Raw genomic sequence first — 26256 nt, 5'->3', positions numbered from 1 at the left:
AACGAGGATGGAACCCAGAGTTGCAGAAAAACGGTGAAATCAAGGTAGCCGAGCTGGCCCGATTATTAAGGGCGAACTCAGCCAAAGGCAAAAAGGACACCCAGTCATCCTGATCAGCAGAAACAAAGCATCTCAGATATGTTTCCAAGGTCTGATTGGTTCGTTCGGTCTGGCCATTAGTCTGAGGATGGAAAGCCGAGGAAAACGACAAGTCAATGCCCATCCTACCACAAAAGGCTCGCCAAAACCTCGAAACAAACTGGGAACCTCTGTCAGAAACTATATTCTCTGGAATGCCATGTAAACGAACCACATGCTGGAAAAACAATGGCACCAAATCAGAGGAGGAAGGCAATTTAGACAAGGGTACCAAATGGACCATCTTAGAGAAGCGATCACAGACCACCCAAATGACTGACATCTTTTGAGAGACGGGAAGATCTGAAATAAAATCCATAGAGATATGTGTCCAAGGCCTCTTCGGGACCGGCAAGGGCAAAAGCAACCCACTGGCACGAGAACAGCAGGGCTTAGCCCGAGCACAAATCCCACAGGACTGCACAAAAGTACGCACATCCCGCGACAGAGATGGCCACCAAAAGGATCTAGCCACTAACTCTCTGGTACCAAAGATTCCAGGATGACCAGCCAACACCGAACAATGAACCTCAGAGATAACTTTATTCGTCCACCTATCAGGGACAAACAGTTTCTCCGCTGGGCAACAATCAGGTTTATTAGCCTGAAATTTTTGCAGCACCCGCCGCAAATCAGGGGAGATGGCAGACACAATTACTCCCTCTTTGAGGATACCCACCGGCTCAGATACACCCGGAGAGTCGGGCACAAAACTCCTAGACAGAGCATCCGCCTTCACATTTTTAGAGCCCGGAAGGTATGAAATCACAAAGTCAAAACGGGCAAAAAACAACGACCAACGAGCTTGTCTAGGATTCAACCGCTTGGCGGACTCGAGATAAGTCAAGTTCTTATGATCAGTCAAGACCACCACGCGATGCTTAGCTCCTTCAAGCCAATGACGCCACTCCTCGAATGCCCACTTCATGGCCAGCAACTCTCGATTGCCCACATCATAATTACGCTCAGCAGGCGAAAACTTCCTGGAAAAGAAGGCGCATGGTTTCATCACCGAGCAATCAGAACTTCTCTGCGACAAAACAGCCCCTGCTCCAATCTCAGAAGCATCAACCTCGACCTGGAACGGAAGCGAAACATCTGGTTGACACAACACAGGGGCAGAAGAAAAACGACGCTTCAACTCTTGAAAAGCTTCCACCGCAGCAGAAGACCAATTGACCAAATCAGCACCTTTCTTGGTCAAATCGGTCAATGGTTTAGCAATACTAGAAAAATTGCAGATGAAGCGACGATAAAAATTAGCAAAGCCCAGGAACTTATGGATGGCTTGGACCTTAACAGGATCCATCTCGATAGTAGAAGGGGAAAAGATGAACCCCAAAAGTGAAACCTTCTGAACACCAAAGAGACACTTTGATCCCTTCACAAACAAAGAATTAGCACGCAGGACCTGAAACACCGTTCTGACCTGCTTCACATGAGACTCCCAATCATCCGAGAAGATCAAAATGTCATCTAAGTACACAATCAGGAATTTATCCAGGTACTCTCGGAAGATGTCATGCATAAAGGACTGAAACACTGATGGAGCATTGGCAAGTCCGAATGGCATTACTAGATACTCAAAATGGCCCTCGGGCGTATTAAATGCAGTTTTCCACTCATCGCCTCGCTTAATACGCACAAGATTATACGCACCACGAAGATCTATCTTGGTGAACCAACTAGCCCCCTTAATCCGAGCAAACAAATCAGATAACAGCGGCAAGGTGTACTGAAATTTAACCGTGATCTTATTTAGAAGGCGGTAATCTATACAAGGTCTCAGCGAACCATCCTTCTTGGCTACAAAAAAGAACCCCGCTCCTAATGGCGACGATGACGGGCGAATATGCCCCTTCTCCAAAGACTCCTTCACATAACTCCGCATAGCGGCGTGCTCAGGCACATATAAATTAAACAGTCAACCTTTTGGGAATTTACTACCAGGAATCAAATTGATAGCACAATCACAATCCCTATGCGGAGGTAGGGTATCGGACTTGGGCTCATCAAATACATCCCGGTAATCAGACAAAAACTCAGGAACCTCAGAAGGGGTGGATGACGAAATAGTCAGAAATGGGACATCACCATGTACCCCCTGACAACCCCAGCTGGACACAGACATGGATTTCCAATCTAAAACTGGATTATGGACTTGTAGCCATGGCAACCCCAACACGACCACATCATGCAGATTATGCAACACCAGAAAGCGAATAACCTCCTGATGTGCAGGAGCCATGCACATGGTCAGCTGGGTCCAGTACTGAGGCTTATTCTTGGCCAAAGGCGTAGCATCAATTCCTCTCAATGGAATAGGACACTGCAAGGGCTCCAAGAAAAACCCACAACGCTTAGCATACTCCAAGTCCATCAAATTCTGGGCAGCACCTGAATCCACAAATGCCATGACAGAATACGATGACAAAGAGCAGATCAAGGTAACAGACAGAAGAAATTTTGACTGTACCGTACCAATGGTGGCAGACCTAGCGAACCGCTTAGTGCGCTTAGGACAATCAGAGATAGCATGAGTGGAATCACCACAGTAGAAACACAGCCCATTCAGACGTCTGTGTTCTTGCCGTTCAACTCTGGTCAAAGTCCTATCGCACTGCATAGGCTCAGGTTTAAGCTCAGGTAATACCGCCAAATGGTGCACAGATTTACGCTCGCGCAAGCGTCGACCGATCTGAATGGCCAAAGACATAGACTCATTCAGACCAGCAGGCATAGGAAATCCCACCATGACATCCTTAAGGGCTTCAGAGAGACCTTTTCTGAAAATAGCTGCGAGCGCACCTTCATTCCACTGAGTGAGTACGGACCACTTTCTAAATTTCTGACAATATACCTCTATTTCATCCTGACCCTGACACAGAACCAGCAAATTCTTCTCTGCCTGATCCACAGAATTAGGCTCATCGTACAGCAATCCGAGCGCCAGGAAAAACGCATCAATATTACATAATGCAGGATCTCCTGGCGCAAGGGAAAATGCCCAGTCCTGAGGATCGCCACGCAAAAAAGAAATAACGATCCTAACTTGTTGAACTGGGTCACCAGAGGAGCGAGGTTTCAAAGCCAGAAATAGTTTAAAATTATTTTTGAAACTCAGAAATTTAGTTCTATCACCAAAAAACAAATCAGGAATAGGGATTCTCGGTTCTAACATAGAATTCTGAACCACAAAGTCTTGAATACTTTGTACTCTTGCCGTGAGCTGATCCACACATGAAGACAGATCTTTAATGTCCATTGCTACACCTGTGTCCTGAACCACCCAAATGTCTAGGGGAAAAAAAAGGCAAAACACAGTGCAAAGAAAAAAAAATGGTCTCAGAACTTCTTTTTTCCCTCTATTGAGAATCATTAGTACTTTGGGCCGCCAGTACTGTTATGAAAGGTAATTCAGTACCACAATGGACATAGAGGTCAGCGCACATACAGTGACCTGGCAATAACCCAAAAAACAAGAACGAGCTCTGAGACGTGGGAACTCTGTTGACCGCAATCCCTAATCCTCTCCAACCACACTAAAGGCAGCCGTGGATTGCGCCTAACGCTGCCTATGCAACTCGGCACGGCCTGAGAAACTAGCTAGCCTGAAGATAGAAAATAAGCCTACCTTGCCTCAGAGAAATACCCCAAAGGAAAAGGCAGCCCCCACATATAATGACGGTGAGTTAAGATGAAAAGACAAACGTAGAGATGAAATAGATTTAGCAAAGTGAGGCCCAACTTTTTGAACAGAGCGAGGATAGGAAAGGTAACTTTGCGGTCAACACAAAAACCACGCAAAGGGGGCAAAAAGACCCTCCGTACCGAACTAACGGCACGGAGGTACACCCTCTGCGTCCCAGAGCTTCCAGCAAGCAGAAAAAAACAAATTGACAAGCTGGACAGAAAAAAACAGCAAACAAATAGCAAAGAGGAACTTAGCTATGCAGAGCAGCAGGCCACAGGAACGATCCAGGAGGAAACAGGTCCAATACTAGAACATTGACTGGCGGCCAGGATCAAAGCACTAGGTGGAGTTAAATAGAGAAGCACCTAACGACTTCACCACGCACCTGAGGAAGGAAACTCAGAAGCCGCAGTACCACTTTCCTCCACCAACGGAAGCTCACAGAGAGAACCAGCCGAAGTACCACTTGTGACCACAGGAGGGAGCTCTGCCACAGAATTCACAACACCACCATTCACAATAGGTGATATCACAGCTCACCTCCTCCTCCTGTACAATGACTGATAACACCTCTATATACAGTAGATCACACAGGATCCACCATTCACAATAGGTGATATCACAGCTCACCTCCTCCTCCTGTACAATGACTGATAACACCTCTATATACAGTAGATCACACAGGATCCACCATTCACAATAGGTGATATCACAGCTCACCTCCTCCTGTACAATGACTGATAACACCTCTATATACAATAGATAACACAGGATCCACCATTCACAATAGGTGATGTCACAGCTCACCTCCTCCTCCTGTACAATGACTGATAACACCTCTATATACAGTAGATCACACAGGATCCACCATTCACAATAGGTGATATCACAGCTCACCTCCTCCTCCTGTACAATGACTGATAACACCTCTATATACAATAGATAACACAGGATCCACCATTCACAATAGGTGATGTCACAGCTCACCTCCTCCTCCTGTACAATGAATGATAACACCTCTATATACAGTAGATCACACAGGATCCACCATTCACAATAGGTGATATCACAGCTCACCTCCTCCTCCTGTACAATGACTGATAACACCTCTATATTCAGTAGATCACACAGGATCCACCATTCACAATAGGTGATATCACAGCTCACCTCCTCCTCCTCCTGTACAATGACTGATAACACCTTTATATTCAATAGATAACACAGGATCCACCATTCACAATAGGTGATGTCACAGCTCACCTCCTGCTCCTGTACAATGATTGATAACACCTCTATATACAGTAGATCACACAGGATCCACTATTCACAATTGGTGATATCACAGCTCACCTCCTCCTCCTGTACAATGACTGATAACACCTCTATAATATAAGATATTTATCTTTACGGGCATTATCAGATGCAAAACTTAAGGTACCTTCACACTAAGCGACGCTGCAGCCATATCTATGCCTATTTATGCACTTACTGTTCTCTTTCCCACTTATACGCTACTTCAAATCATATATTTCTCACTACGAGAAGAGGAACATTAATAGTGATCAACTACATCAGATTTTTATTTTTACAAATCCATCCAGCTCAGAAAAAAAATAGAAAAACGAATCATACTCCCCCTATTGACCCTCATTGCTCGTCTTCCAGCACATTGGTCTCCATACATCCTGTCATGGCCGTACGGTGTCATGACTGCTGCAGGTCATCACTGGCTGCAGAAGAAGAATAGATGATCGTGTAAGGATGGGGTTGAGGTTCTCACCTGGAGACATCAAGCAACTGATAGTCAAGCTATGTGGACCCCCGGACTGTCACTTACTTATTATGTATGAACTCCCTATATTTATGTACAGATCGCCTATATTCAGGAAGGGTATAAAATAAACTAACACTCCGGAATATCTTGGAGTTTGTTGGAAATCACATGCCTATGTATTTGTACTGTTCTCACCGGCCAAAAAATGGAATCACAGAAACTTCTAAGTTGGAGCGATTTCTACTCTAAGAATGGAGGCTCCAGCGGAACCTTGGAAATGAGGTGTCGAGGATTAATCAGTTTTTCTCATATGGAAAATATAAATTTGATGGCGGATTCTCAACCTTCTCATGTCAATTAGTACTTGAAAAGCAGAGAGCACGTGGATGGTATCTGTATGCTGTCTGATTTTTGTCAGAAACCCGTAGGCTTACATTGACGAGATTGATCAAAGTCTGACACGTCTGCATGATTTTGTGCAGACCACGATCACGTGAACAGCTCCATATACAGTATATTAGAATAGGTGCAATTTCTAAACATGAAAAACATGGACAGAGCTAGAGTTTGGAAAATTTACGTCTGAATGAGCCTTAATGAGGTGAACTTCATCACTTTGTTTGCTGCCTATGCAGAGCGGTGCTGCTGATACCCAACCGATCTTAAATGCTGTACTCTGCATAAGCAGAGACTGAGATTACAGAGGCTGAGATGCTATTAGTATTAGGGTAAGAGTTGGGTTTAGGGTTTGGACCAAACAGAGGGTTAGAAGTAGGGTTAAGTTCAGGGCTAAAGTAATGGTTAGGGCTGGAGTTAGGTTTAGGGCTAAGATAAAAAAAATATTTACATCAGAAACCACAGAAAATAGGATAAGTGCAGAAAATATTAAAGCTTAAAAGGGAACAATGGTTAGGTATAGGGCTAGAGAAAAGGTTAGGGTTGGGGTTAGGTATAGGACTAGAGAAAAGGTTAAGGTTGGGGTTAGGTATAGGGCTAGAGAAAAGGTTAGGGTTGGGGTTAGGTATAGGGCTAGAGAAAAGGTTAGGGTTGGGGTTAGGTATAGGGCCAGAGAAAAGGTTAGGGTTGGGGTTAGGTATAGGGCTAGAGAAAAGGTTAGGGTTGGGGTTAGGTATAGGGCTAGAGAAAAGGTTAGGGTTGGGGTTAGGTATGGGGCTAGAGAAAAGGTTAGGGTTGGGGTTAGGTATAGGGCTAGAGAAAAGGTTAGGGTTGGGGTTAGGTATAGGTCTAGAGAAAAGGTTAGGGTTGGGGTTAGGTATAGGGCTAGAGAAAAGGTTAGGGTTGGTGTTAGGTATAGGGCTAGAGAAAAGGTTAGGGTTGGGGTTAGGTATAGGGCTAGAGAAAAGGTTAGGGTTGGTGGTAGGTATAGGGCTAGAGAAAAGGTTAGGGTTGGGGTTAGGTATAGGGCTAGAGAAAAGGTTGGGGTTAGGTATAGGGCTAGAGAAAAGGTTAGGGTTGGGGTTAGGTATAGGGCTAGAAAAAAGGTTAGGGTTAGGTATAGGGCTAGAGAAAAGGTTAGGGTTGGGGTTAGGTATAGGGCTAGAGAAAAGGTTAGGGTTGGGGTTAGGTATAGGGCCAGAGAAAAGGTTAGGGTTGGGGTTAGGTATAGGGCTAGAGAAAAGGTTAGGGTTGGGGTTAGGTATCGGGCTAGAGAAAAGGTTAGGGTTGGGGTTAGGTATAGGGCTAGAGAAAAGGTTAGGGTTGGGGTTAGGTATGGGGCTAGAGAAAAGGTTAGGGTTGGGGTTAGGTATAGGGCTAGAGAAAAGGTTAGGGTTGGGGTTAGGTATAGGGCTAGAGAAAAGGTTAGGGTTGGGGTTAGGTATAGGGCTAGAGAAAAGGTTAGGGTTGGTGTTAGGTATAGGGCTAGAGAAAAGGTTAGGGTTGGGGTTAGGTATAGGGCTAGAGAAAAGGTTAGGGTTGGTGGTAGGTATAGGGCTAGAGAAAAGGTTAGGGTTGGGGTTAGGTATAGGGCTAGAGAAAAGGTTAGGGTTGGGGTTAGGTATAGGGCTAGAGAAAAGGTTAGGGTTGGGGTTAGGTATAGGGCTAGAGAAAAGGTTAGGGTTGGGGTTAGGTATAGGGCTAGAGAAAAGGTTAGGGTTGGGGTTAGGTATAGGGTAGGGGAAGAAAATTATTACTTTAACATAATATAAAGTGCAAAAAATATTATAAATTAAGGGAGTAAGAACAAGGGGTAGAGGAAGGGTTAGGGCTGGGGTAAAAAAAATACAAATATAAAGTGCAAAAAACATAACTTTAAAAATTGACATCTGATTTCTGCAACAAGGCCAAATTACAATTAGATGATAGTTTTCTTAGAGTACGACATGTGCTTGGGGACTGGTGGAAGCGACTCAAGGAGCAAGGGCTAGGGGTGCAAACTATTTGCCTTGCTCCTGGCAAAACGCCCCTGGCTACGGGCAACAAAGACGGTCTATCCTTTAGATAGTTGTATAAAGTTTCCACTAGGAGCATCTTCTAAGGAGTATTACAATAATGTTTCATGGCTTGTGATGAAGTGTGACTCCGTGAGCACGGGACAAGGAGTGCGGTGTAATATAAAGTAATGGGTCCCACTATGGCCATCTGATATCTTGGACGGAGCCCCAAAAATAAGTCATTCCTTTGTACTGCGGATCTCCGTCTGCCGTCATATAATGTGCGGTAAACGTCCCGGTCATTGAGAATCAATGGAACAGATCCTGCCGGTGAACGTGATGAAGTGCGGACAGCCGTGGCGCACATCTCCATGTTGTTGGCCAGGTATGGCGTGTGACAGCTGACACCATTAATGCCGTAAGCTTAGGTTACCAGACCCTGGGATATCAGCCCAACACGTTCTGGAGTTCTGTCTTACTTCTACGGTCACTTTCTGCTCTCTACGATGTATCTGGGATGGAGACTTTCTGGATTATGGAGGCATCTGGAAGGTTCCAATTCCCATTAGAGAGTAGAGCGAGTGGAGGTCATGAGCTTGTTGGGGTCTTCTGCACGTGTACGGGCTAAGACATCAGTTCTGTAACGGAGTGTCGTATTATAGCGGTCCTTCTTCTATATAATGTTTTCCGCACTTAGAAATGTGACGATTCGGAGAAATGTACTAATAGTCATTATTATTGGTAACGAGGAACTACTAGTCCCTGAATGCCCTGCAGGAGGCTAAGGCTACTTTCACACTAGCGTTTTCTGCAATCCGTCACAATGCGTCGTTTTGCAGAAAAAACGCATCCTGCAAAAGTGCTTGCAGGATGCGTTTTTTTCCCATAGACTTGTATTGACGACGCATTTGCGACGGATTGCCACACGTCGAATCCGTCGAGCGACGGATGTGTCGTGCTTTGGCGGACCGTCGGGAGCAAAAAACGCTACATGTAACGTTTTTTGCTCCTGACGGACCGCTTTTTCCGACCGCGCATGCGCGGCCGGAGCTCCGCCCCCACCTCCCCGCACCTTACAATGGGGCAGCGGATGCGCCGGAGAAATGCATCCGCTGCCTCCGTTGTGCAGTGCGTTAAACGCTAGCGTCGGAATCTCTGCCCAACGCATTGCGACGGGGAGATTCCGACGCTAGTGTGAAAGTAGCCTAAATCTACGTAGGTGGAAATGAGGAAATGTACGCTGGGTATAGAAAAGTGACGTCATTAGATGATCACCATGTATCGATGGTTATCCCATCACATCCTAATTTTTCACATTTGTGGCAAGTTTTTCACATCCCTATAATTTAACGCCCCTAATTCCACAGCGGAAAAAAGCTGCAGATCCAACTAGAGCAGATAGCGAGACATATTCTTTTTCTATAATTTGTTTTTATTTTCATGTTACTTACTTCTATTCTGTGTTTCATTACGGGGGTGGGCATCGTGACCGAACTGCTTTGAGATTTGCTTTAACCCGTTCACGCCGCAGCCCTTTTTTCCTTTTTGTGTTTCTGTTCTTTGTTCCCCTTCTTCCCAGAGCCATAACTTTTTTTTTATTTTTCCGTCAATATGGCCGTGTGAGGGCTTGTTTTTTGCAGGACGAGTTGTACTTTTGAAATATGCCTTTGGTTTTACCATATTGTGTACTAGAAAATGGGGGGAAAAAATTCAAGTGTGGTGAAATTGCAAAAAAGTGCAATTCCACAGCTGTTTTTTTTTTTTTTTTTTTTTTATCATGTTCACTAAATTCTAAAACTGACCTGCCATTATGATTCTCCACGTCATTATGAATTAGAAAAAACGAAGAAAAAAACGAAACAAAGTCCAAAAATGCAGTCTAAATTATAATATTTATTAAAATATATATAATATAGTGTTTCAGTGGGAAAAAATACCATAAAAAGCACAACACCAGGGACATGTAAATGGCAGCACTAAAAATAAGTTAAATATATAACCAGTGTAAGAACAAAATATATGTGCATACCTGTGTCAATAAGCCATAGAATATATAGCAAGCAGATTTACCAAATGAATATTATAAAGTGCATGTGCAAATTTAATTAATTGGTGGCAAAAAGGAGACCGAATAGAGATGCTGATAATAAATATTGGTGCAATCTATTGGCGCTAAATCCGGCCGGTATATAGTATAATAGTCATAGTGACCAGTGAGCTATAAAGCACCCAGCGGGAGGATGAGGTGAGCTGTGACATCACCTATTGTGAATGGTGGATCCTGTGTTATCTACTGTATATAGAGGTGTTATCAGTCATTGTACAGGAGGAGGAGGTGAGCTGTGACATCACCTATTGTGAATGGTGAATCCTGTGTTATCTACTGTATACAGAGGTGTTATCAGTCATTGTACAGGAGGAGGAGGTGAGCTGTGATATCACCTATTGTGAATGGTGGATCCTGTGTTATCTACTGTATATAGAGGTATTATCAGTCATTGTACAGGAGGAGGAGGTGAGCTGTGACATCACCTATTGTGAATGGTGGATCCTGTGTTATCTACTGTATATAGAGGTGTTATCAGTCATTGTACAGGAGGAGGAGGTGAGCTCTGACATCACCTATTGTGAATGGTGAATCCTGTGTTATCTACTGTATATAGAGGTATTATCAGTCATTGTACAGGAGGAGGAGGTGAGCTGTGATATCACCTATTGTGAATGGTGGATCCTGTGTTATCTACTGTATATAGAGATGTTATCAGTCATTGTACAGGAGGAGGAGGTGAGCTGTGACATCACCTATTGTGAATGGTGAATCCTGTGTTATCTACTGTATACAGAGGTGTTATCAGTCATTGTACAAGAGGAGGAGGTGAGCTCTGACATCACCTATTGTGAATGGTGAATCCTGTGTTATCTACTGTATACAGAGGTGTTATCAGTCATTGTACAAGAAGAGGAGGTGAGCTCTGACATCACCTATTGTGAATGGTGAATCCTGTGTTATCTACTGTATACAGAGGTGTTATCAGTCATTGTACAGGAGGAGGAGGTGAGCTGTGATATCACCTATTGTGAATGGTGGATCCTGTGTTATCTACTGTATATAGAGATGTTATCAGTCATTGTACAGGAGGATGAGGTGAGCTGTGACATCACCTATTGTGAATGGTGGATCCTGTGTTATCTACTGTATATAGAGGTGTTATCAGTCATTGTACAGGAGGAGGAGGAGGTGAGCTGTTACATCACCTATTGTGAATGGTGGATCCTGTGTTATCTACTGTATATAGAGGTGTTATCAGTCATTGTACAGGAGGAGGAGGTGAGCTGTGACATCACCTATTGTGAATGGTGGATCCTGTGTTATCTACTGTATATAGAGGTGTTATCAATCATTGTACAGGAGGAGGAGGAGGTGAGCTGTGACATCACCTATTGTGAATGGTGGATTGTTATGGCTGGCAATCAGGCAACACAGCGTGCAGTAATCAGCGCACATACAGAGATCTGGCAAAAACCCAAAACAATAGGACGAGCTCTGAGACGTGGAATCTCTGTAGACTGCAGTACCTAAACTGTCCTCACACAACTGGAAGCAGCAGTGGATTGCGCCTATCACTACCTATGCAACTCGGCACTGCCTGAGGAGCTGACTAGCCTGAAGATAGAAATACAAGCCTGACTTACCTCAGAGAAATACCCCAAAGGAATAGGCAGCCCCCACATATAATGACTGTTAGCAAGATGAAAAGACAAACGTAGGAATGAAATAGATTCAGCAAAGTGAGGCCCGATATTCTAGACAGAGCGAGGATAGCAAAGAGAACTATGCAGTCTACAAAAAACCCTAAAACGAAAACCACGCAAAGGGGCAAAAAAGACCCACCGTGCCGAACTAACAGCACGGCGGTGCACCCCTTTGCTTCTCAGAGCTTCCAGCAAAAGATAATAACAAGCTGGACAGAAAAAACAGAAAACAAACTAGAAGCACTTATCTAGCAGAGCAGCAGGCCCAAGGAAAGATGCAGTAGCTCAGATCCAACACTGGAACATTGACAAGGAGCAAGGAAGACAGACTCAGGTGGAGCTAAATAGCAAGGCAGCCAACGAGCACACCAAAACACCTGAGGGAGGACGCCCAGAGACTGCAATACCACTTGTGACCACAGAATTCACAACAGTACCCCCCCCTTGAGGAGGGGTCACCGAACCCTCACCAGAACCCCCAGGCCGACCAGGATGAGCCACATGAAAGGCACGAACAAGATCTGGGGCATGGACATCAGAGGCAAAAACCCAGGAATTATCTTCCTGAGCATAACCCTTCCATTTGACCAGATACTGGAGTTTCCGTCTAGAGACACGAGAATCCAAAATCTTCTCCACAATATACTCCAATTCCCCCTCCACCAAAACAGGGGCAGGAGGCTCCACAGATGGAACCATAGGTGCCACGTATCTCCTCAACAACGACCTATGGAATACATTATGTATGGAAAAGGAGTCTGGGAGGGTCAGACGAAAAGACACCGGATTGAGAATCTCAGAAATCCTATACGGACCAATAAAACGAGGTTTAAATTTAGGAGAGGAAACCTTCATAGGTATATGACGAGAAGATAACCAAACCAGATCCCCAACACGAAGTCGGGGTCCCACACGGCGTCTGCGATTAGCGAAAAGCTGAGCCTTCTCCTGGGACAAGGTCAAATTGTCCACTACCTGAGTCCAGATCTGCTGCAACCTGTCCACCACATAATCCACACCAGGACAGTCCGAAGACTCAACCTGTCCTGAAGAGAAACGAGGATGGAACCCAGAATTGCAGAAAAATGGAGAGACCAAGGTAGCCGAGCTGGCCCGATTATTAAGGGCGAACTCAGCCAACGGCAAAAATGACACCCAATCATCCTGGTCAGCGGAAACAAAACATCTCAGATAAGTTTCCAAGGTCTGATTGGTTCGTTCGGTCTGGCCATTAGTCTGAGGATGGAAGGCCGAGGAAAAAGATAGGTCAATGCCCATCCTACCACAAAAGGCTCGCCAGAACCTTGAGACAAACTGGGAACCTCTGTCAGAAACAATATTCTCAGGAATGCCATGTAAACGAACCACATGCTGGAAGAACAAAGGCACCAAATCAGAGGAGGAAGGCAATTTAACCAAGGGCACCAGATGGACCATTTTAGAAAAGCGATCACAGACCACCCAAATGACAGACATCTTTTGAGAAACGGGAAGGTCAGAAATGAAATCCATCGAAATATGTGTCCAAGGCCTCTTCGGGACCGGCAAGGGCAAAAGCAACCCACTGGCACGTGAACAGCAGGGCTTAGCCCTAGCACAAATTCCACAGGACTGCACAAAAGCACGCACATCCCGCGACAGAGACGGCCACCAAAAGGATCTAGCAACCAACTCCCTGGTACCAAAGATTCCTGGATGACCGGCCAGCACCGAACAATGAAGTTCAGAGATAACTTTACTAGTCCACCTATCAGGGACGAACAGTTTCTCGGCCGGACAACGATCAGGTTTATTAGCCTGAAATTTCTGCAACACTCTCCGCAAATCAGGGGAGATGGCAGACACAATGACTCCTTCCTTGAGGATACTCGCCGGCTCAGATAACCCCGGAGAGTCGGGCACAAAACTCCTAGACAGAGCATCCGCCTTCACATTTTTAGAGCCCGGAAGGTATGAAATCACAAAATCAAAACGAGCAAAAAACAACGACCAACGGGCCTGTCTAGGATTCAAGCGCTTGGCAGACTCAAGATAAGTAAGGTTCTTATGATCAGTCAAAACCACCACGCGATGCTTAGCACCCTCAAGCCAATGACGCCACTCCTCGAATGCCCACTTCATGGCCAGCAACTCTCGGTTGCCCACATCATAATTACGCTCAGCAGCAGAAAATTTCCTGGAAAAGAAAGCACATGGTTTGAACACTGAGCAACCAGAACCTCTCTGTGACAAAACCGCCCCTGCACCAATCTCAGAAGCATCAACCTCGACCTGGAACGGAAGAGAAACATCAGGTTGACACAACACAGGGGCACAGCAAAAACGACGCTTCAACTCCTGAAAAGCTTCCACAGCAGCAGAAGACCAATTAACCAAATCAGCACCCTTCTTGGTCAAATCGGTCAATGGTCTGGCAATGCTAGAAAAATTACAGATGAAGCGACGATAAAAATTAGCAAAGCCCAGGAATTTCTGCAAACTTTTTAGAGATGTCGGCTGAGTCCAATCCTGGATGGCCTGAACCTTAACCGGATCCATCTCGATAGTAGAAGGGGAAAAGATGAACCCCAAAAATGAAACTTTCTGCACACCGAAGAGACACTTTGATCCCTTCACAAACAAGGAATTAGCACGCAGTACCTGGAAAACCATTCTGACTTGCTTTACATGAGACTCCCAATCATCTGAGAAGATCAAAATGTCATCCAAGTAAACAATCAAGAATTTATCCAGATACTCACGAAAAATGTCATGCATAAAAGACTGAAAAACAGATGGAGCATTGGCAAGTCCGAACGGCATCACCAGATACTCAAAATGACCCTCGGGCGTATTAAATGCCGTTTTCCATTCATCTCCCTGCCTGATTCTCACCAGATTATACGCACCACGAAGATCAATCTTAGTAAACCAACTAGCCCCCTTAATCCGAGCAAACAAGTCAGAAATCAATGGCAAGGGATACTGAAACTTAACAGTGATCTTATTAAGAAGGCGGTAATCAATACACGGTCTTAGCGAACCATCCTTCTTGGCTACAAAAAAGAACCCTGCTCCCAATGGTGACGACGATGGGCGAATATGTCCCTTCTCCAGGGACTCCTTCACATAACTGCGCATAGCGGTGTGTTCAGGTACGGACAAATTAAATAAACGACCCTTAGGGAATTTACTACCAGGAATCAAATCGATAGCACAATCACAATTCCTATGCGGAGGAAGGGCATCAGACTTGGACTCTTCAAATACATCCTGAAAGTCCGACAAGAACTCTGGGATGTCAGAAGGAATGGATGACGAAATAGACAAAAATGGAACATCACCATGTACTCCCTGACAACCCCAGCTGGTTACCGACATAGAGTTCCAATCCAATACTGGATTATGGGTTTGTAGCCATGGCAACCCCAACACGACCACATCATGCAAATTATGCAGTACCAAAAAGCGAATAACTTCCTGATGTGCAGGAGCCATGCACATGGTCAGCTGGGCCCAGTACTGAGGCTTATTCTTGGCCAGAGGTGTAGCATCAATTCCTCTCAACGGAATAGGACACCGCAAAGGCTCCAAGAAAAATCCACAACGTTTAGCATAATCCAAATCCATCAGATTCAGGGCAGCGCCTGAATCCACAAACGCCATGACAGAATATGATGACAAAGAGCACATTAAGGTAATGGACAAAAGGAATTTGGACTGTACAGTACCAATAACGGCAGAGCTATCGAACCGCCTAGTGCGTTTAGGACAATTAGAAATAGCATGAGTAGAATCACCACAATAGAAACACAGTCTGTTCAGACGTCTGTGTTCGTGCCGTTCTACTTTAGTCATAGTCCTGTTGCACTGCATAGGCTCAGGCTTACTCTCAGACAATACCGCCAGATGGTGCACAGATTTACGCTCGCGCAAGCGACGACCGATCTGAATGGCCAAGGACATAGACTCATTCAAACCAGCAGGCATAGGAAATCCCACCATTACATCCTTAAGAGCTTCAGAGAGACCCTTTCTGAACAAAGCCGCTAGTGCAGATTCATTCCACAGAGTGAGTACTGACCATTTTCTAAATTTCTGACAATATAGTTCTACATCATCCTGACCCTGGCATAAAGCCAGCAGATTTTTCTCAGCTTGATCCACTGAATTAGGCTCATCGTAAAGCAATCCCAGCGCCTGGAAAAATGCATCAATATTACTCAATGCAGAATCTCCTGGTGCAAGAGAAAACGCCCAGTCCTGTGGGTCGCCGCGCAAAAAAGAAATAATAATCAAAACCTGTTGAATAGGATTACCAGAAGAATGAGGTTTCAAGGCCAAAAATAGCTTACAATTATTTCTGAAGCTCAGGAACTTAGTTCTGTCACCAAAAAACAAATCAGGAATCGGAATTCTTGGTTCTAGCATCGATTTCTGATCAATAGTATCTTGAATCTTTTGTACATTTACAACGAGATTATCCATTGAGGAGCACAGAGCCTGAATATCCATGTCCACAGCTGTGTCCTGAAGCACTCTAATGTCTAGGGGAAAAAAAAGACTGAAGACAGAGCTAAGAAAAAAAAATGATGTCAGGATTTCTTTTTTCCCTCTATTGGAAATCATTGAATTGGCTCCTTGTACTGTTATGGCTGGCAATCAGGCAACACAGCGTGCAGTAATCAGCGCACATACAGAGATCTGGCAAAAACCCAAAACAATAGGACGAGCTCTGAGACGTGGAATCTCTGTAGACTGCAGTACCTAAACTGTCCTCACACAACTGGAAGCAGCAGTGGATTGCGCCTATCACTACCTATGCAACTCGGCACTGCCTGAGGAGCTGACTAGCCTGAAGATAGAAATACAAGCCTGACTTACCTCAGAGAAATACCCCAAAGGAATAGGCAGCCCCCACATATAATGACTGTTAGCAAGATGAAAAGACAAACGTAGGAATGAAATAGATTCAGCAAAGTGAGGCCCGATATTCTAGACAGAGCGAGGATAGCAAAGAGAACTATGCAGTCTACAAAAAACCCTAAAACGAAAACCACGCAAAGGGGCAAAAAAGACCCACCGTGCCGAACTAACAGCACGGCGGTGCACCCCTTTGCTTCTCAGAGCTTCCAGCAAAAGATAATAACAAGCTGGACAGAAAAAACAGAAAACAAACTAGAAGCACTTATCTAGCAGAGCAGCAGGCCCAAGGAAAGATGCAGTAGCTCAGATCCAACACTGGAACATTGACAAGGAGCAAGGAAGACAGACTCAGGTGGAGCTAAATAGCAAGGCAGCCAACGAGCACACCAAAACACCTGAGGGAGGACGCCCAGAGACTGCAATACCACTTGTGACCACAGAATTCACAACAGTGGATCCTGTGTTATCTACTGTATATAGAGGTGTTATCAATCATTGTACAGGAGGAGGAGGTGAGCTGTGACATCACCTATTGTGAATGGTGGATCCTGTGTTATCTACTGTATATAGAGGTGTTATCAATCATTGTACAGGAGGAGGAGGAGGTGAGCTGTGACATCACCTATTGTGAATGGTGGATCCTGTGCTATCTACTGTATATAGAGGTGTTATCAATCATTGTACAGGAGGAGGAGGTGAGCTGTGATATCACCTATTGTGAATGGTAGTGGTGTCTGTGATGATGAAGAGATTGCTGACAAATGTTTTTTTTAATATATTGACATGGGAAACAAAATGTATTTGTATTTTTTTTAAAATATCTATAACATAACATTCTAATTTAAACAATAGGTCATTTAGTTCTGAAAGATTCTCTCCTGTACCTACAGGCAATAGGTGTATAAGATTTTATTTTCCTACCATTGGCATAAGAAAAATGTGTAGTAATAACTGATCATGGTCCCATTTAGGTGCAATGGAAACCGAACATATTTGCCTTCTCGTACACTAACCATACTATTCCTCTGTGCTCTTGTCTTGTAGGAGTTATCTATACCGCGGATGTTTTAGATAAGGAAACCACCAACTCGTACTGGCTCACCATTTACGCCACTGACCGAGGAGTTGTCCCTCTCTTCTCTACCATTGAAGTTTACATTGAAGTGGAAGATGTGAACGATAACGCTCCTCTGACTTCACAGCCCATATATTATCCTACTATTATGGAGAATTCCCCTAAAGATGTGTCTGTGCTCCAGGTCCAGGCTGTAGACCCCGATTCTAACACCAGTGACAAGTTGTCCTACAAGATCACAAGCGGAAACCCTCAGAACTTCTTTGCCATCAATGCCAAGACAGGTAAGCTTTGAAAAAGTTGAATTTATATATCCTGATAGGTAGTTAACGGTGGTCCGAGTTTTGAATTGTTGAATATTTATATATAGGTTTTCTTTATACTATGTATTTCTGTAATGTAGCTCTGTTTGTGGTAGCCTGACAGCTTTTAATAGGGTTTCCATGTCCAGGCTTTGCACAAGCCACTACATTTAGGCGGTCCCAGGAGAACTTAACCCCTCACTCTTTAACCCCTATACAGAAACCTGGACTTATAAGAGGCCCCCAAGTTTATGTTCGTAAAGTGGCTGCTTGCCGGTGGAGTGAGCTGGCTGAGAAAGTGGTAGAATAGTCAGGGTATTACCAAAAGTCGGGGGCAAAGTCTGGCACAAAATTGAGAAACAGAGAAGTACTCAAAATACAAGCCAAGTTCAGGATCTAAACACCAGAAAAAACAGAACAGAAGAACAGCAGAGCGGGGAGGTTAAATATAATATCCGGTAGCTAGAAGTATCTGGTGGGAGTTTAAATAGGGAGTGGCTCTTCCCATGTATCACAGCAGAGATAATAAGCACCCTACAAGGACGGGAAGAGTCAGATGGCCATATAACTCAGACGAGGATCGCAACGCAATGCTCGGACTGGCCGTCGGCTCTCCCCACCCGATGCTGTCACACTCGGATCAGGAGAGCCGATGGCCAGTCCGAACATTGCATTGTTGTAAGCCTCATCCGAGTTATGTTTCCGTCTGACTCGTTCCTTAATCATAAACTCCTTGTCTTGGCTACAAGACCCACCCAGACTAATGTAAAATAGGACCACACCTGCTTCCTCCAATGTTGTCGGCATTGCAAGCATGGCACCGCCTAGCAGCAGAGACCATGGGAGATGGTTCAGATGCAAACGTAGCAATTGTTAACGCAAATAGTATTTAGACCCATGAAGTTGGGCCAATGTCACGGAAGACTAGACTGAGGCAATACTTTATACTGTATATGTAGGTAACTTTTACCCTACAAAATTCATATTACACCATGTTTCTGGTTGTTGGTTGGGTACATGTCCATAGAGGTTACATCTAGCCATAGTTTTCTGGCTATAGTGTTGACTTTGATGATCCTTTTGAGTGTAATCTTTGCTACTTTCATTCTGAAGTTATTAGATTAGTCTTCATGCTTGGAGTAATTTAGGATTTAGATCAGTTTTTGTTAAATGTAACATTAAAAAAAGAACACAGAGACTAGGCATTTGCCCAAGATGTCCATCTAGAAATGTTCATCTTCTGAGCCAAGGAATGAGATTGGTTTCCAGTACAGCAATCACTTACAATAATACAGTATATAAAAGTGCTCACATTAAAGAGGTTATTTTCGACTTTAAAGGGATATTTTGTACAGTGATACCGTAAGGGTTCGCGATCACGTTTTGTTTGGTGGACTTCCAAATCTTCTTTCTTTAATACCTTGCTGAAAGTGATGTTTTGTCTGCCTGGTTCATGGTGTCTTCGCAGCTGATTTTAACTGTAGCTTTCGAAAAACTTGTATTCTTTTGTGAGCTTCTGTGCTTCCCTCCTCCATGATCAGACTAGTGGCGGAGAATGGGAAAGGAGAGCGAAGAACGTCACTCTCGGACTACGGATCTGTGCTATACCTGCCGTACAAATCAGCTGCTAAGACGGCATGAACTAAGCAGGTAAGCCAGCACTATCAACATGGTGTTTAAGGCAAAAGGAAGCATAGTAAGTTAATTCATAACTTTATATAGGCTGATCAATAATTAAAATAAAGTTTACCGTAGTTATCCTAGTCTAGTTTATTCACAGTGCCCCCACAGGGGAAGTAAAGTACTACATGATGGCTTTTAAAATAATTGGGCTTTCAGGCTCCTTGGTCCTCCGGAGTGATAGAGAGAGTCTTTTTGCAGCCACTCTTTGATTCATAGATTGAGGTGGGTCTATAATTGCAAAATAGGATATACGGAAATATGGGTTTAATAGGAATAAAACTGCATAAGGGTATGTGGACACGTTCAGTATTTGCTACAGAAAAGTCTGCTTTGAATAGTGATGTGTAGGCAGGAAAGACGCAGCTTAAAGTACATTCATTTTTACGTTTTTTTTTACATTTTGATTTTTTTATGTATTTTTCCCATTAATTAAAATGAAATGAAAATTACTGAAAGAATTGACATGCTGCAGATTTGAAGCCCGCTTCAAAATAATTTCAAGGAAAAGTAAGCAGCCTGTGCGTGAGATTTCAGGAATCACTTTGCTCACACTAAGAAATCTTTCAGTTTTTGTGACAAATCTACGAATAAAAAACACAATAAAAAAAAGCAAATACCGTACTTAAAGGGGGTTTGTCCAGGCTTGGGGATCACATACAGTGACTGCAGACTTGTGAGTCCTCAGAGTGGTCTGTGTTCTCCGGTACCGGCGGTGAGAGCAGGCTTGCACGTGACCGTAAGTATGTGATTTGTATACATGCAGTCACATGCTGACTAGACTTGTGTGGCCTCGCTCAACACAAGTTAATTTAGCAAGGTCAGACAAGTCAAGTCAGATTGTGACCCTTTTACGTTTGCACATAGCCATACACCTGATTTGTACACATGCCGACTAGACGTGCTTGGCATCGCTCAATACTAGTGAATTGAGCGACAACAGACAAATCAAGTCAGATTGGGACCCTTTGTGTGCACATACCCATATGCCTAATTTGTACACATGCTGACTAGACATGCGTGGCTTCACTCAATACAAGTGAATCGAGCGAGGTCAAGCAAGTCAAGTTAGATTGTGACCCTTTGACGTGTGCACATACCCATACACATGATTTGTACACATGCAGTCACATGCTGACTAGACGTGCGTGTCATCACTCAATACAAGTGAATCGAGCGAGGTCAAACAAGTCGTTAGATTGTGACCCTTTAACGTGCACATACACATGATTTGTACACATGCAGTCACATTATGACTAGACTTGTGTGGCATCACTCAATACAAGTGAATCGAGCGAGGTCAAACAAATCAAGTCAGATTGTGACCCTTTATCGTGTGCACATACCCATACCCATAATTTGTACACGTGCAATCCCATGCCAACTAGACTCGATCAAAACAAGTGAATTGAGCAAGGTCAGACAAGTCAAGTGAGATTGTGACCCTTTAACGTGTGCACATACCCATACACATGATTTGTACACATGAAGTCACATGCTGACTAGACGTGCGTGGCATCACTCAATACAAGTGAATCGAGGGAGGTCAAACAAGTCGTTAGATTGTGACCCTTTAACGTGCACATACACATACACATGTTTTGTACACATGCTGACTAGACTTGTGTGGCATCACTCAATACAAGTGAATCGAGCGAGGTCAAGCAAGTCAAGTTAGATTGTGACCCTTTGACGTGTGCACATACCCATACAGATGATTTGTACACATGAAGTCACATGCTGACTAGACGTGCGTGGCATCACTCAATACAAGTGAATCGAGGGAGGTCAAACAAGTCGTTAGATTGTAACCCTTTAACGTGCACATACCCATACACATGATTTGTACACATGAAGTCACATGCTGACTAGACGTGCGTGGCATCACTCAATACAAGTGAATCGAGCGAGGTCAAGCAAGTCAAGTTAGATTGTGACCCTTTGACGTGTGCACATACCCATACACCTAACTTAGGGAGAACATCGGTGGTATCCATAATATGGCCAATCCAGCACTATGATGCATAATGGAAACCACAACATGGATAATCTATGATCCTGGGAAAATAGGAAATAGGTATGAGATATCTAAGAGGGAAAGTGAATCCCGTATAAAGTGCAGCGTTTGCCATTAACCCGTCCACCGCGATTCCCGTCTGTAACACATTAGGTCTCTGCAGCAGCGGGAGGAAGTAGGTCACATCTTTCAGGCCGCCATTCCCGCACACTGACATTTTACGTTCACCTCTAAGTGATTGCCGCTCGGTGGGGAGTCCTTTTGTTATTTTCTTGTGGTGTCAGAAACCTTGAAAATAACAAGGCAAACGGGTCTCGCTCACAGCAGTGTCCAGTTAGGTGTGTGTCCTGGACATCTCTTCCCGCAGACCCCGCTGCGTCCAAGGTAATCTGTCTCCCCCATTAACTAAACGAAATCTTTCAATTTGCTACAAAAAAATAGAAAAAGGACGCAGCGAAGCACCTGCTGCCCGTGTGTGAGGCCCGGACGCCGCTTCCAAATGAGCTTCTATATTAGCTTGAGCTCGAGAAAAGAAAAAAAATGAAGCGCAGCTCGCAGCAGTCACAACGCGCGCCCCCTTTACATTAAGAACTGCGCCTGCTGCTGTTCACAGCTTTTGGCACAACAAATTTTCAAAGGAAATTGCTCAGTGTCAGTATTTTCTGTTCCGTTCTTGAGTAGAACAGTTTTTGCAGCAGAAACTTAGTGGAAACTTTCCAAATCCTATTCCAAATCTCAAAACTCCTGAAAAATGTTGTGTTTCTGTTTCGAAAACTTTGCAAAAAGACAAAAGACTCCGTTGGCACATACCCTTAAAGGTGTTAAATATATGAAAATAGATTCCCACTTTCGTAAAAGTCCCGCAGCGTAAAAAAAAAAAAAGCATATTGTCGTTAATTCACCCTCCCCAGGTCCAGCGCTGAGTCTCTACTGCTGTTCTCAATGTCTTTTATTGTCTGTAACGCTGACTTCACTTGGGCATCTCTGCAGCCAATAGGGTTGTGCCGTCTACACGGGCAGAGAGACTGAACTCACTGATTGTCTGCAGTGCTGACGACAATAACATACACTAGAATCAGCGCTGGACCTGGGAATGGAGAGTAAAGCGCAGTTTAAAAAAAAGCTAAAAACCTCTTTAAACAGATGTATAACCCCCTTCCTTATGCCTCCATATTATACTGGAGAAATTTGGGAGTTTGTCATCTGGAACATTTGACATTTGTTGGCATTGCATTCCGCCGAAAATGTTTGACTCTCTCTTTTTGAGCTCATGGCCTCTCGACAACCCCCAAGAAATTGTCAATAACTGATGATTTATGGGAGTTTTGGGGCTTTTTCTGAGAGTTTTCCCCTTTTTTTCAGGAGTCTACTAAACCTTCCCTGGGTATTAGGACCTTTAATAAAGTGGGGTCTCTGGTCAGGGAGCCCCTCTATGATTCAGATGAAGGCTATAGTCTGAGGACGCTTATCACGTAACTGACTGTGATAACTCATCTAGGTCATGGATGCTGGAGGAAAGATGACAAATTGTCCTGGTGAGCCGAGGTCTGAGTGTTAGAAGTTAAACAAGATTATCGTTTTTGTTAGTCTGCAGCGGTTTCTGCTCGATCCTGTTACTTGTAGAAACCCTAGCAAGAAGATGGAAGGAAATCTCCTACTGATCTAGTCTACATCTGACTGGTGACTAACTGAGAAAGCATGGCTCAACCATGAGAGCTGGGCTTAATGATCCCTTGGTTTCCAAAGTGGAGGTGGGGGGAGGCTCCTGCTGCAGTCATTTGCCTTACAACCACACAGGGAGTAGTGAGAAGGAGGACAAGTCATGAAGGACCTGGGACACAAAGATCAGGTTTGAAGCTGAGCTTTTATAATGCAGATGAGTCGTTTTTGTTTTCCTGGAGACACAAATAGCTAGAAAAAAGTAAATAATTCTGTGAGATTTCAGCTCTGAAGCCTGCAGAATTGTTAATGAACAACAAACTGTAACGTAGAATTAAAAATTACTCAACGTAGTGTTCCAATTAGATCTCCTCCAGAAGGAAGAAATCTATCTCTGCATTGCCATATATAGGTGTCTACCTTTTAAATCAATGTCCGACCTATTAAAGGACACGACGAGGGAGATTGGGATCGATTCCGTGATAGATGACAACGGCCCCCGTCATTCCTCATTGGCTTTAAAGCCGTTCATCATTTTACTAAACAAAATAATGCAAACTTACCAACATTTTTCGATTCGGTTCTGATTTTTCTAGACCCATTGACGTTCTTGATTTATCCAGGCAAAACTGAGAAAAAGTTAAGACATCCTTAATTTCGGAACTGCAATGTCAATGACAACGGCAGCATGCAATGAAGGCTCCGATGTAGGTGTGAACATAGCCTTTTGGGGGTTTTGTGCCCTTTTTATGGTACGCGGAACTGGTTGGCCTCATGAGATGACACTTTTTGGAGCATACTTTTTCCCAGAAGGCATTTCCTGGGAAAAAAAAATCTCCCCAAGTACCGATACCCCTCAAGGTCAACGTTGTATGCAAATTTTCATTGTGCCATTTTTCAGGAGCAATTTCCCATCTTGTGAGCATAGACAGAGGTCGCGGCTCATTATATTTCATTTCTGGAGGGTAGCGTTCATCCAGCGTAGTCCAAAAGGATTAATAATGTATGTAATTGTGTGCCGGGCATATAACAGTAAAGCACGGGTCCAGATGACAGCGGAAGGGTGAACTGGAGGGCATCCTACATGGTCGCGTTTTATGCTGAGTACTTGTAACTAATTGCCTTAGCGTTGATGAACCATTAATTCTGCCACGTGCAATGTGGGGCCACCCGAGACTCGTAGAAACGCCATGTTTCTTAGTTTATTACATAAACACACAGAACAGAAGATCCAGATAATGAGCTTTCATTTTTTTTCCAAGCCGTGTACGTACAACCCAAGAGATGTTTTTTTGCAATTTTTTTCCAAAGCTTTAAAAAATATTGACAGCAGATAAAAGAGGAAGGAAATAAATTGTATAATAAAGTCATAAAAAGTGATGGACAGCGCGTACGCATAGATGTGCCGGGGAGGAGATATAAAGTCACTGCCATACTGCTACATTTCTCTTTGTAATGTTGTTTTTTCGGCATTTCTGCCTCGGCGCCCCCAATGACCACACGTGCGGCTCATCCACGCCTTCCCGGGAGGGCTAATTGGCAAAGCCACAGCTCTGATGAACACGCAGTCAACTAAATATGGATTTCTCGCCAGTGCCCTGAAACGACATTTATTTTAGATGTTTGCCCCTCAAGGCATAAATTTATGTTTTAATAATTCAGTATTTATTCATTTCATTCACTTTTATGTTTATTTGAATTTTTTCTCCTTTTACTATACTACAGAGCTGCATTTACAATTCTGCTGACTCGAGCGCTGAAGTCTCCCAGTCTTCCTTGTGGGCTCAAAGGGTTTTAAATTAGATTACAAAGTGTTTTTCTTACACCAAACACGGTATAGTCATCTAATTCACCCCCCCCCCCCAATATTATAAAGGCACAGCTAAACTGCTGGCGGGGGGGGGGGGGCATCCAACAAAAATACGGTTAACTTTAGAGTAATGTATAAATTGTAACTCCAGATCAGTACAGGATCAGTAATGTAATGTTTGTACACAGTGACTGCACCAGCAGAATAGTGAGTGCAGCTCTGGGGTATAATACAGGATGCAACTCAGGATCAATAGTGTAATGTATGTACACAGTGACCGCACCAGCAGAATAGTGAGTGCAGCTCTGGGGTATAATACAGGATGTAACTCAGGATCAGTAATGTAATGTATGTACACAGTGACTGCACTAGCAGAATAGTGAGTGCAGCTCTGGAGTATAATACAGGATGTAACTCAGGATCAGTAATGTAATGTATGCACACAGTGACTGCACCAGCAGAATAGTGAGCGCAGCTCTGGGGTGTAACACAGGATGTAACTCAGAATCAGTAATGTAATGTATGTACACAGTGACTGCACCAGCAGAATAGTGAGTGCAGCTCTGGAGTATAACACAGGATGTAACTCAGAATCAGTAATGTAATGTATGTACACAGTGACTGCACCAGCAGAATAGTGAGTGCAGCTCTGGAGTATAACACAGGATGTAACTCAGAATCAGTAATGTAATGTATGTACACAGTGACTGCACCAACAGAATAGCGAGTGCAGCTCTGGGGTATAATACAGGATGTAACTCAGCATCAGTAATGTATGTACACAGTGACTGCACCAGCAGAAGAGTGAGTGCAGCTCTGGGGTATAATACAGGATGTAACTCAGGATCAGTAATGTAATGTATGTACACAGTGACTTCACCAGCAGAATAGTGAGTGCAGCTCTGGAGTATAATACAGGATGTAACTTCGGTTCAGTAATGTAATGTATGTACACAGTGACTGCACCAGCAGAATAGTGAGTGCAGCTCTGGAGTATAATACAGGATGTAACTCAGGATCAGTAATGTATGTACACAGTGACTGCACCAGCAGAAG

General features: G+C 44.0%; 1 protein-coding gene across 6 annotated transcripts in view; it reads left to right on the top strand.

The window, feature by feature from the left end:
• Window positions 1-26256, top strand: part of FAT3 (FAT atypical cadherin 3) — a 745380-nt gene that overhangs the window by 379847 nt on the left and 339277 nt on the right. For all 6 annotated transcript variants that reach the window (XM_069759239.1, XM_069759241.1, XM_069759238.1 and 3 more), the window contains one exon: window positions 17702-18016. In XM_069759239.1, coding sequence (XP_069615340.1) covers window positions 17702-18016 — 315 coding nt within the window. The remainder of the gene's footprint in view (window positions 1-17701; window positions 18017-26256) is intronic.

This window comes from Ranitomeya imitator, chromosome 3 (assembly GCF_032444005.1).
Source record: "Ranitomeya imitator isolate aRanImi1 chromosome 3, aRanImi1.pri, whole genome shotgun sequence".
In the NCBI taxonomy this organism is placed as follows: Eukaryota; Metazoa; Chordata; class Amphibia; order Anura; family Dendrobatidae; genus Ranitomeya; species Ranitomeya imitator.
This window is presented reverse-complemented; position numbering and strand designations above follow the sequence as displayed.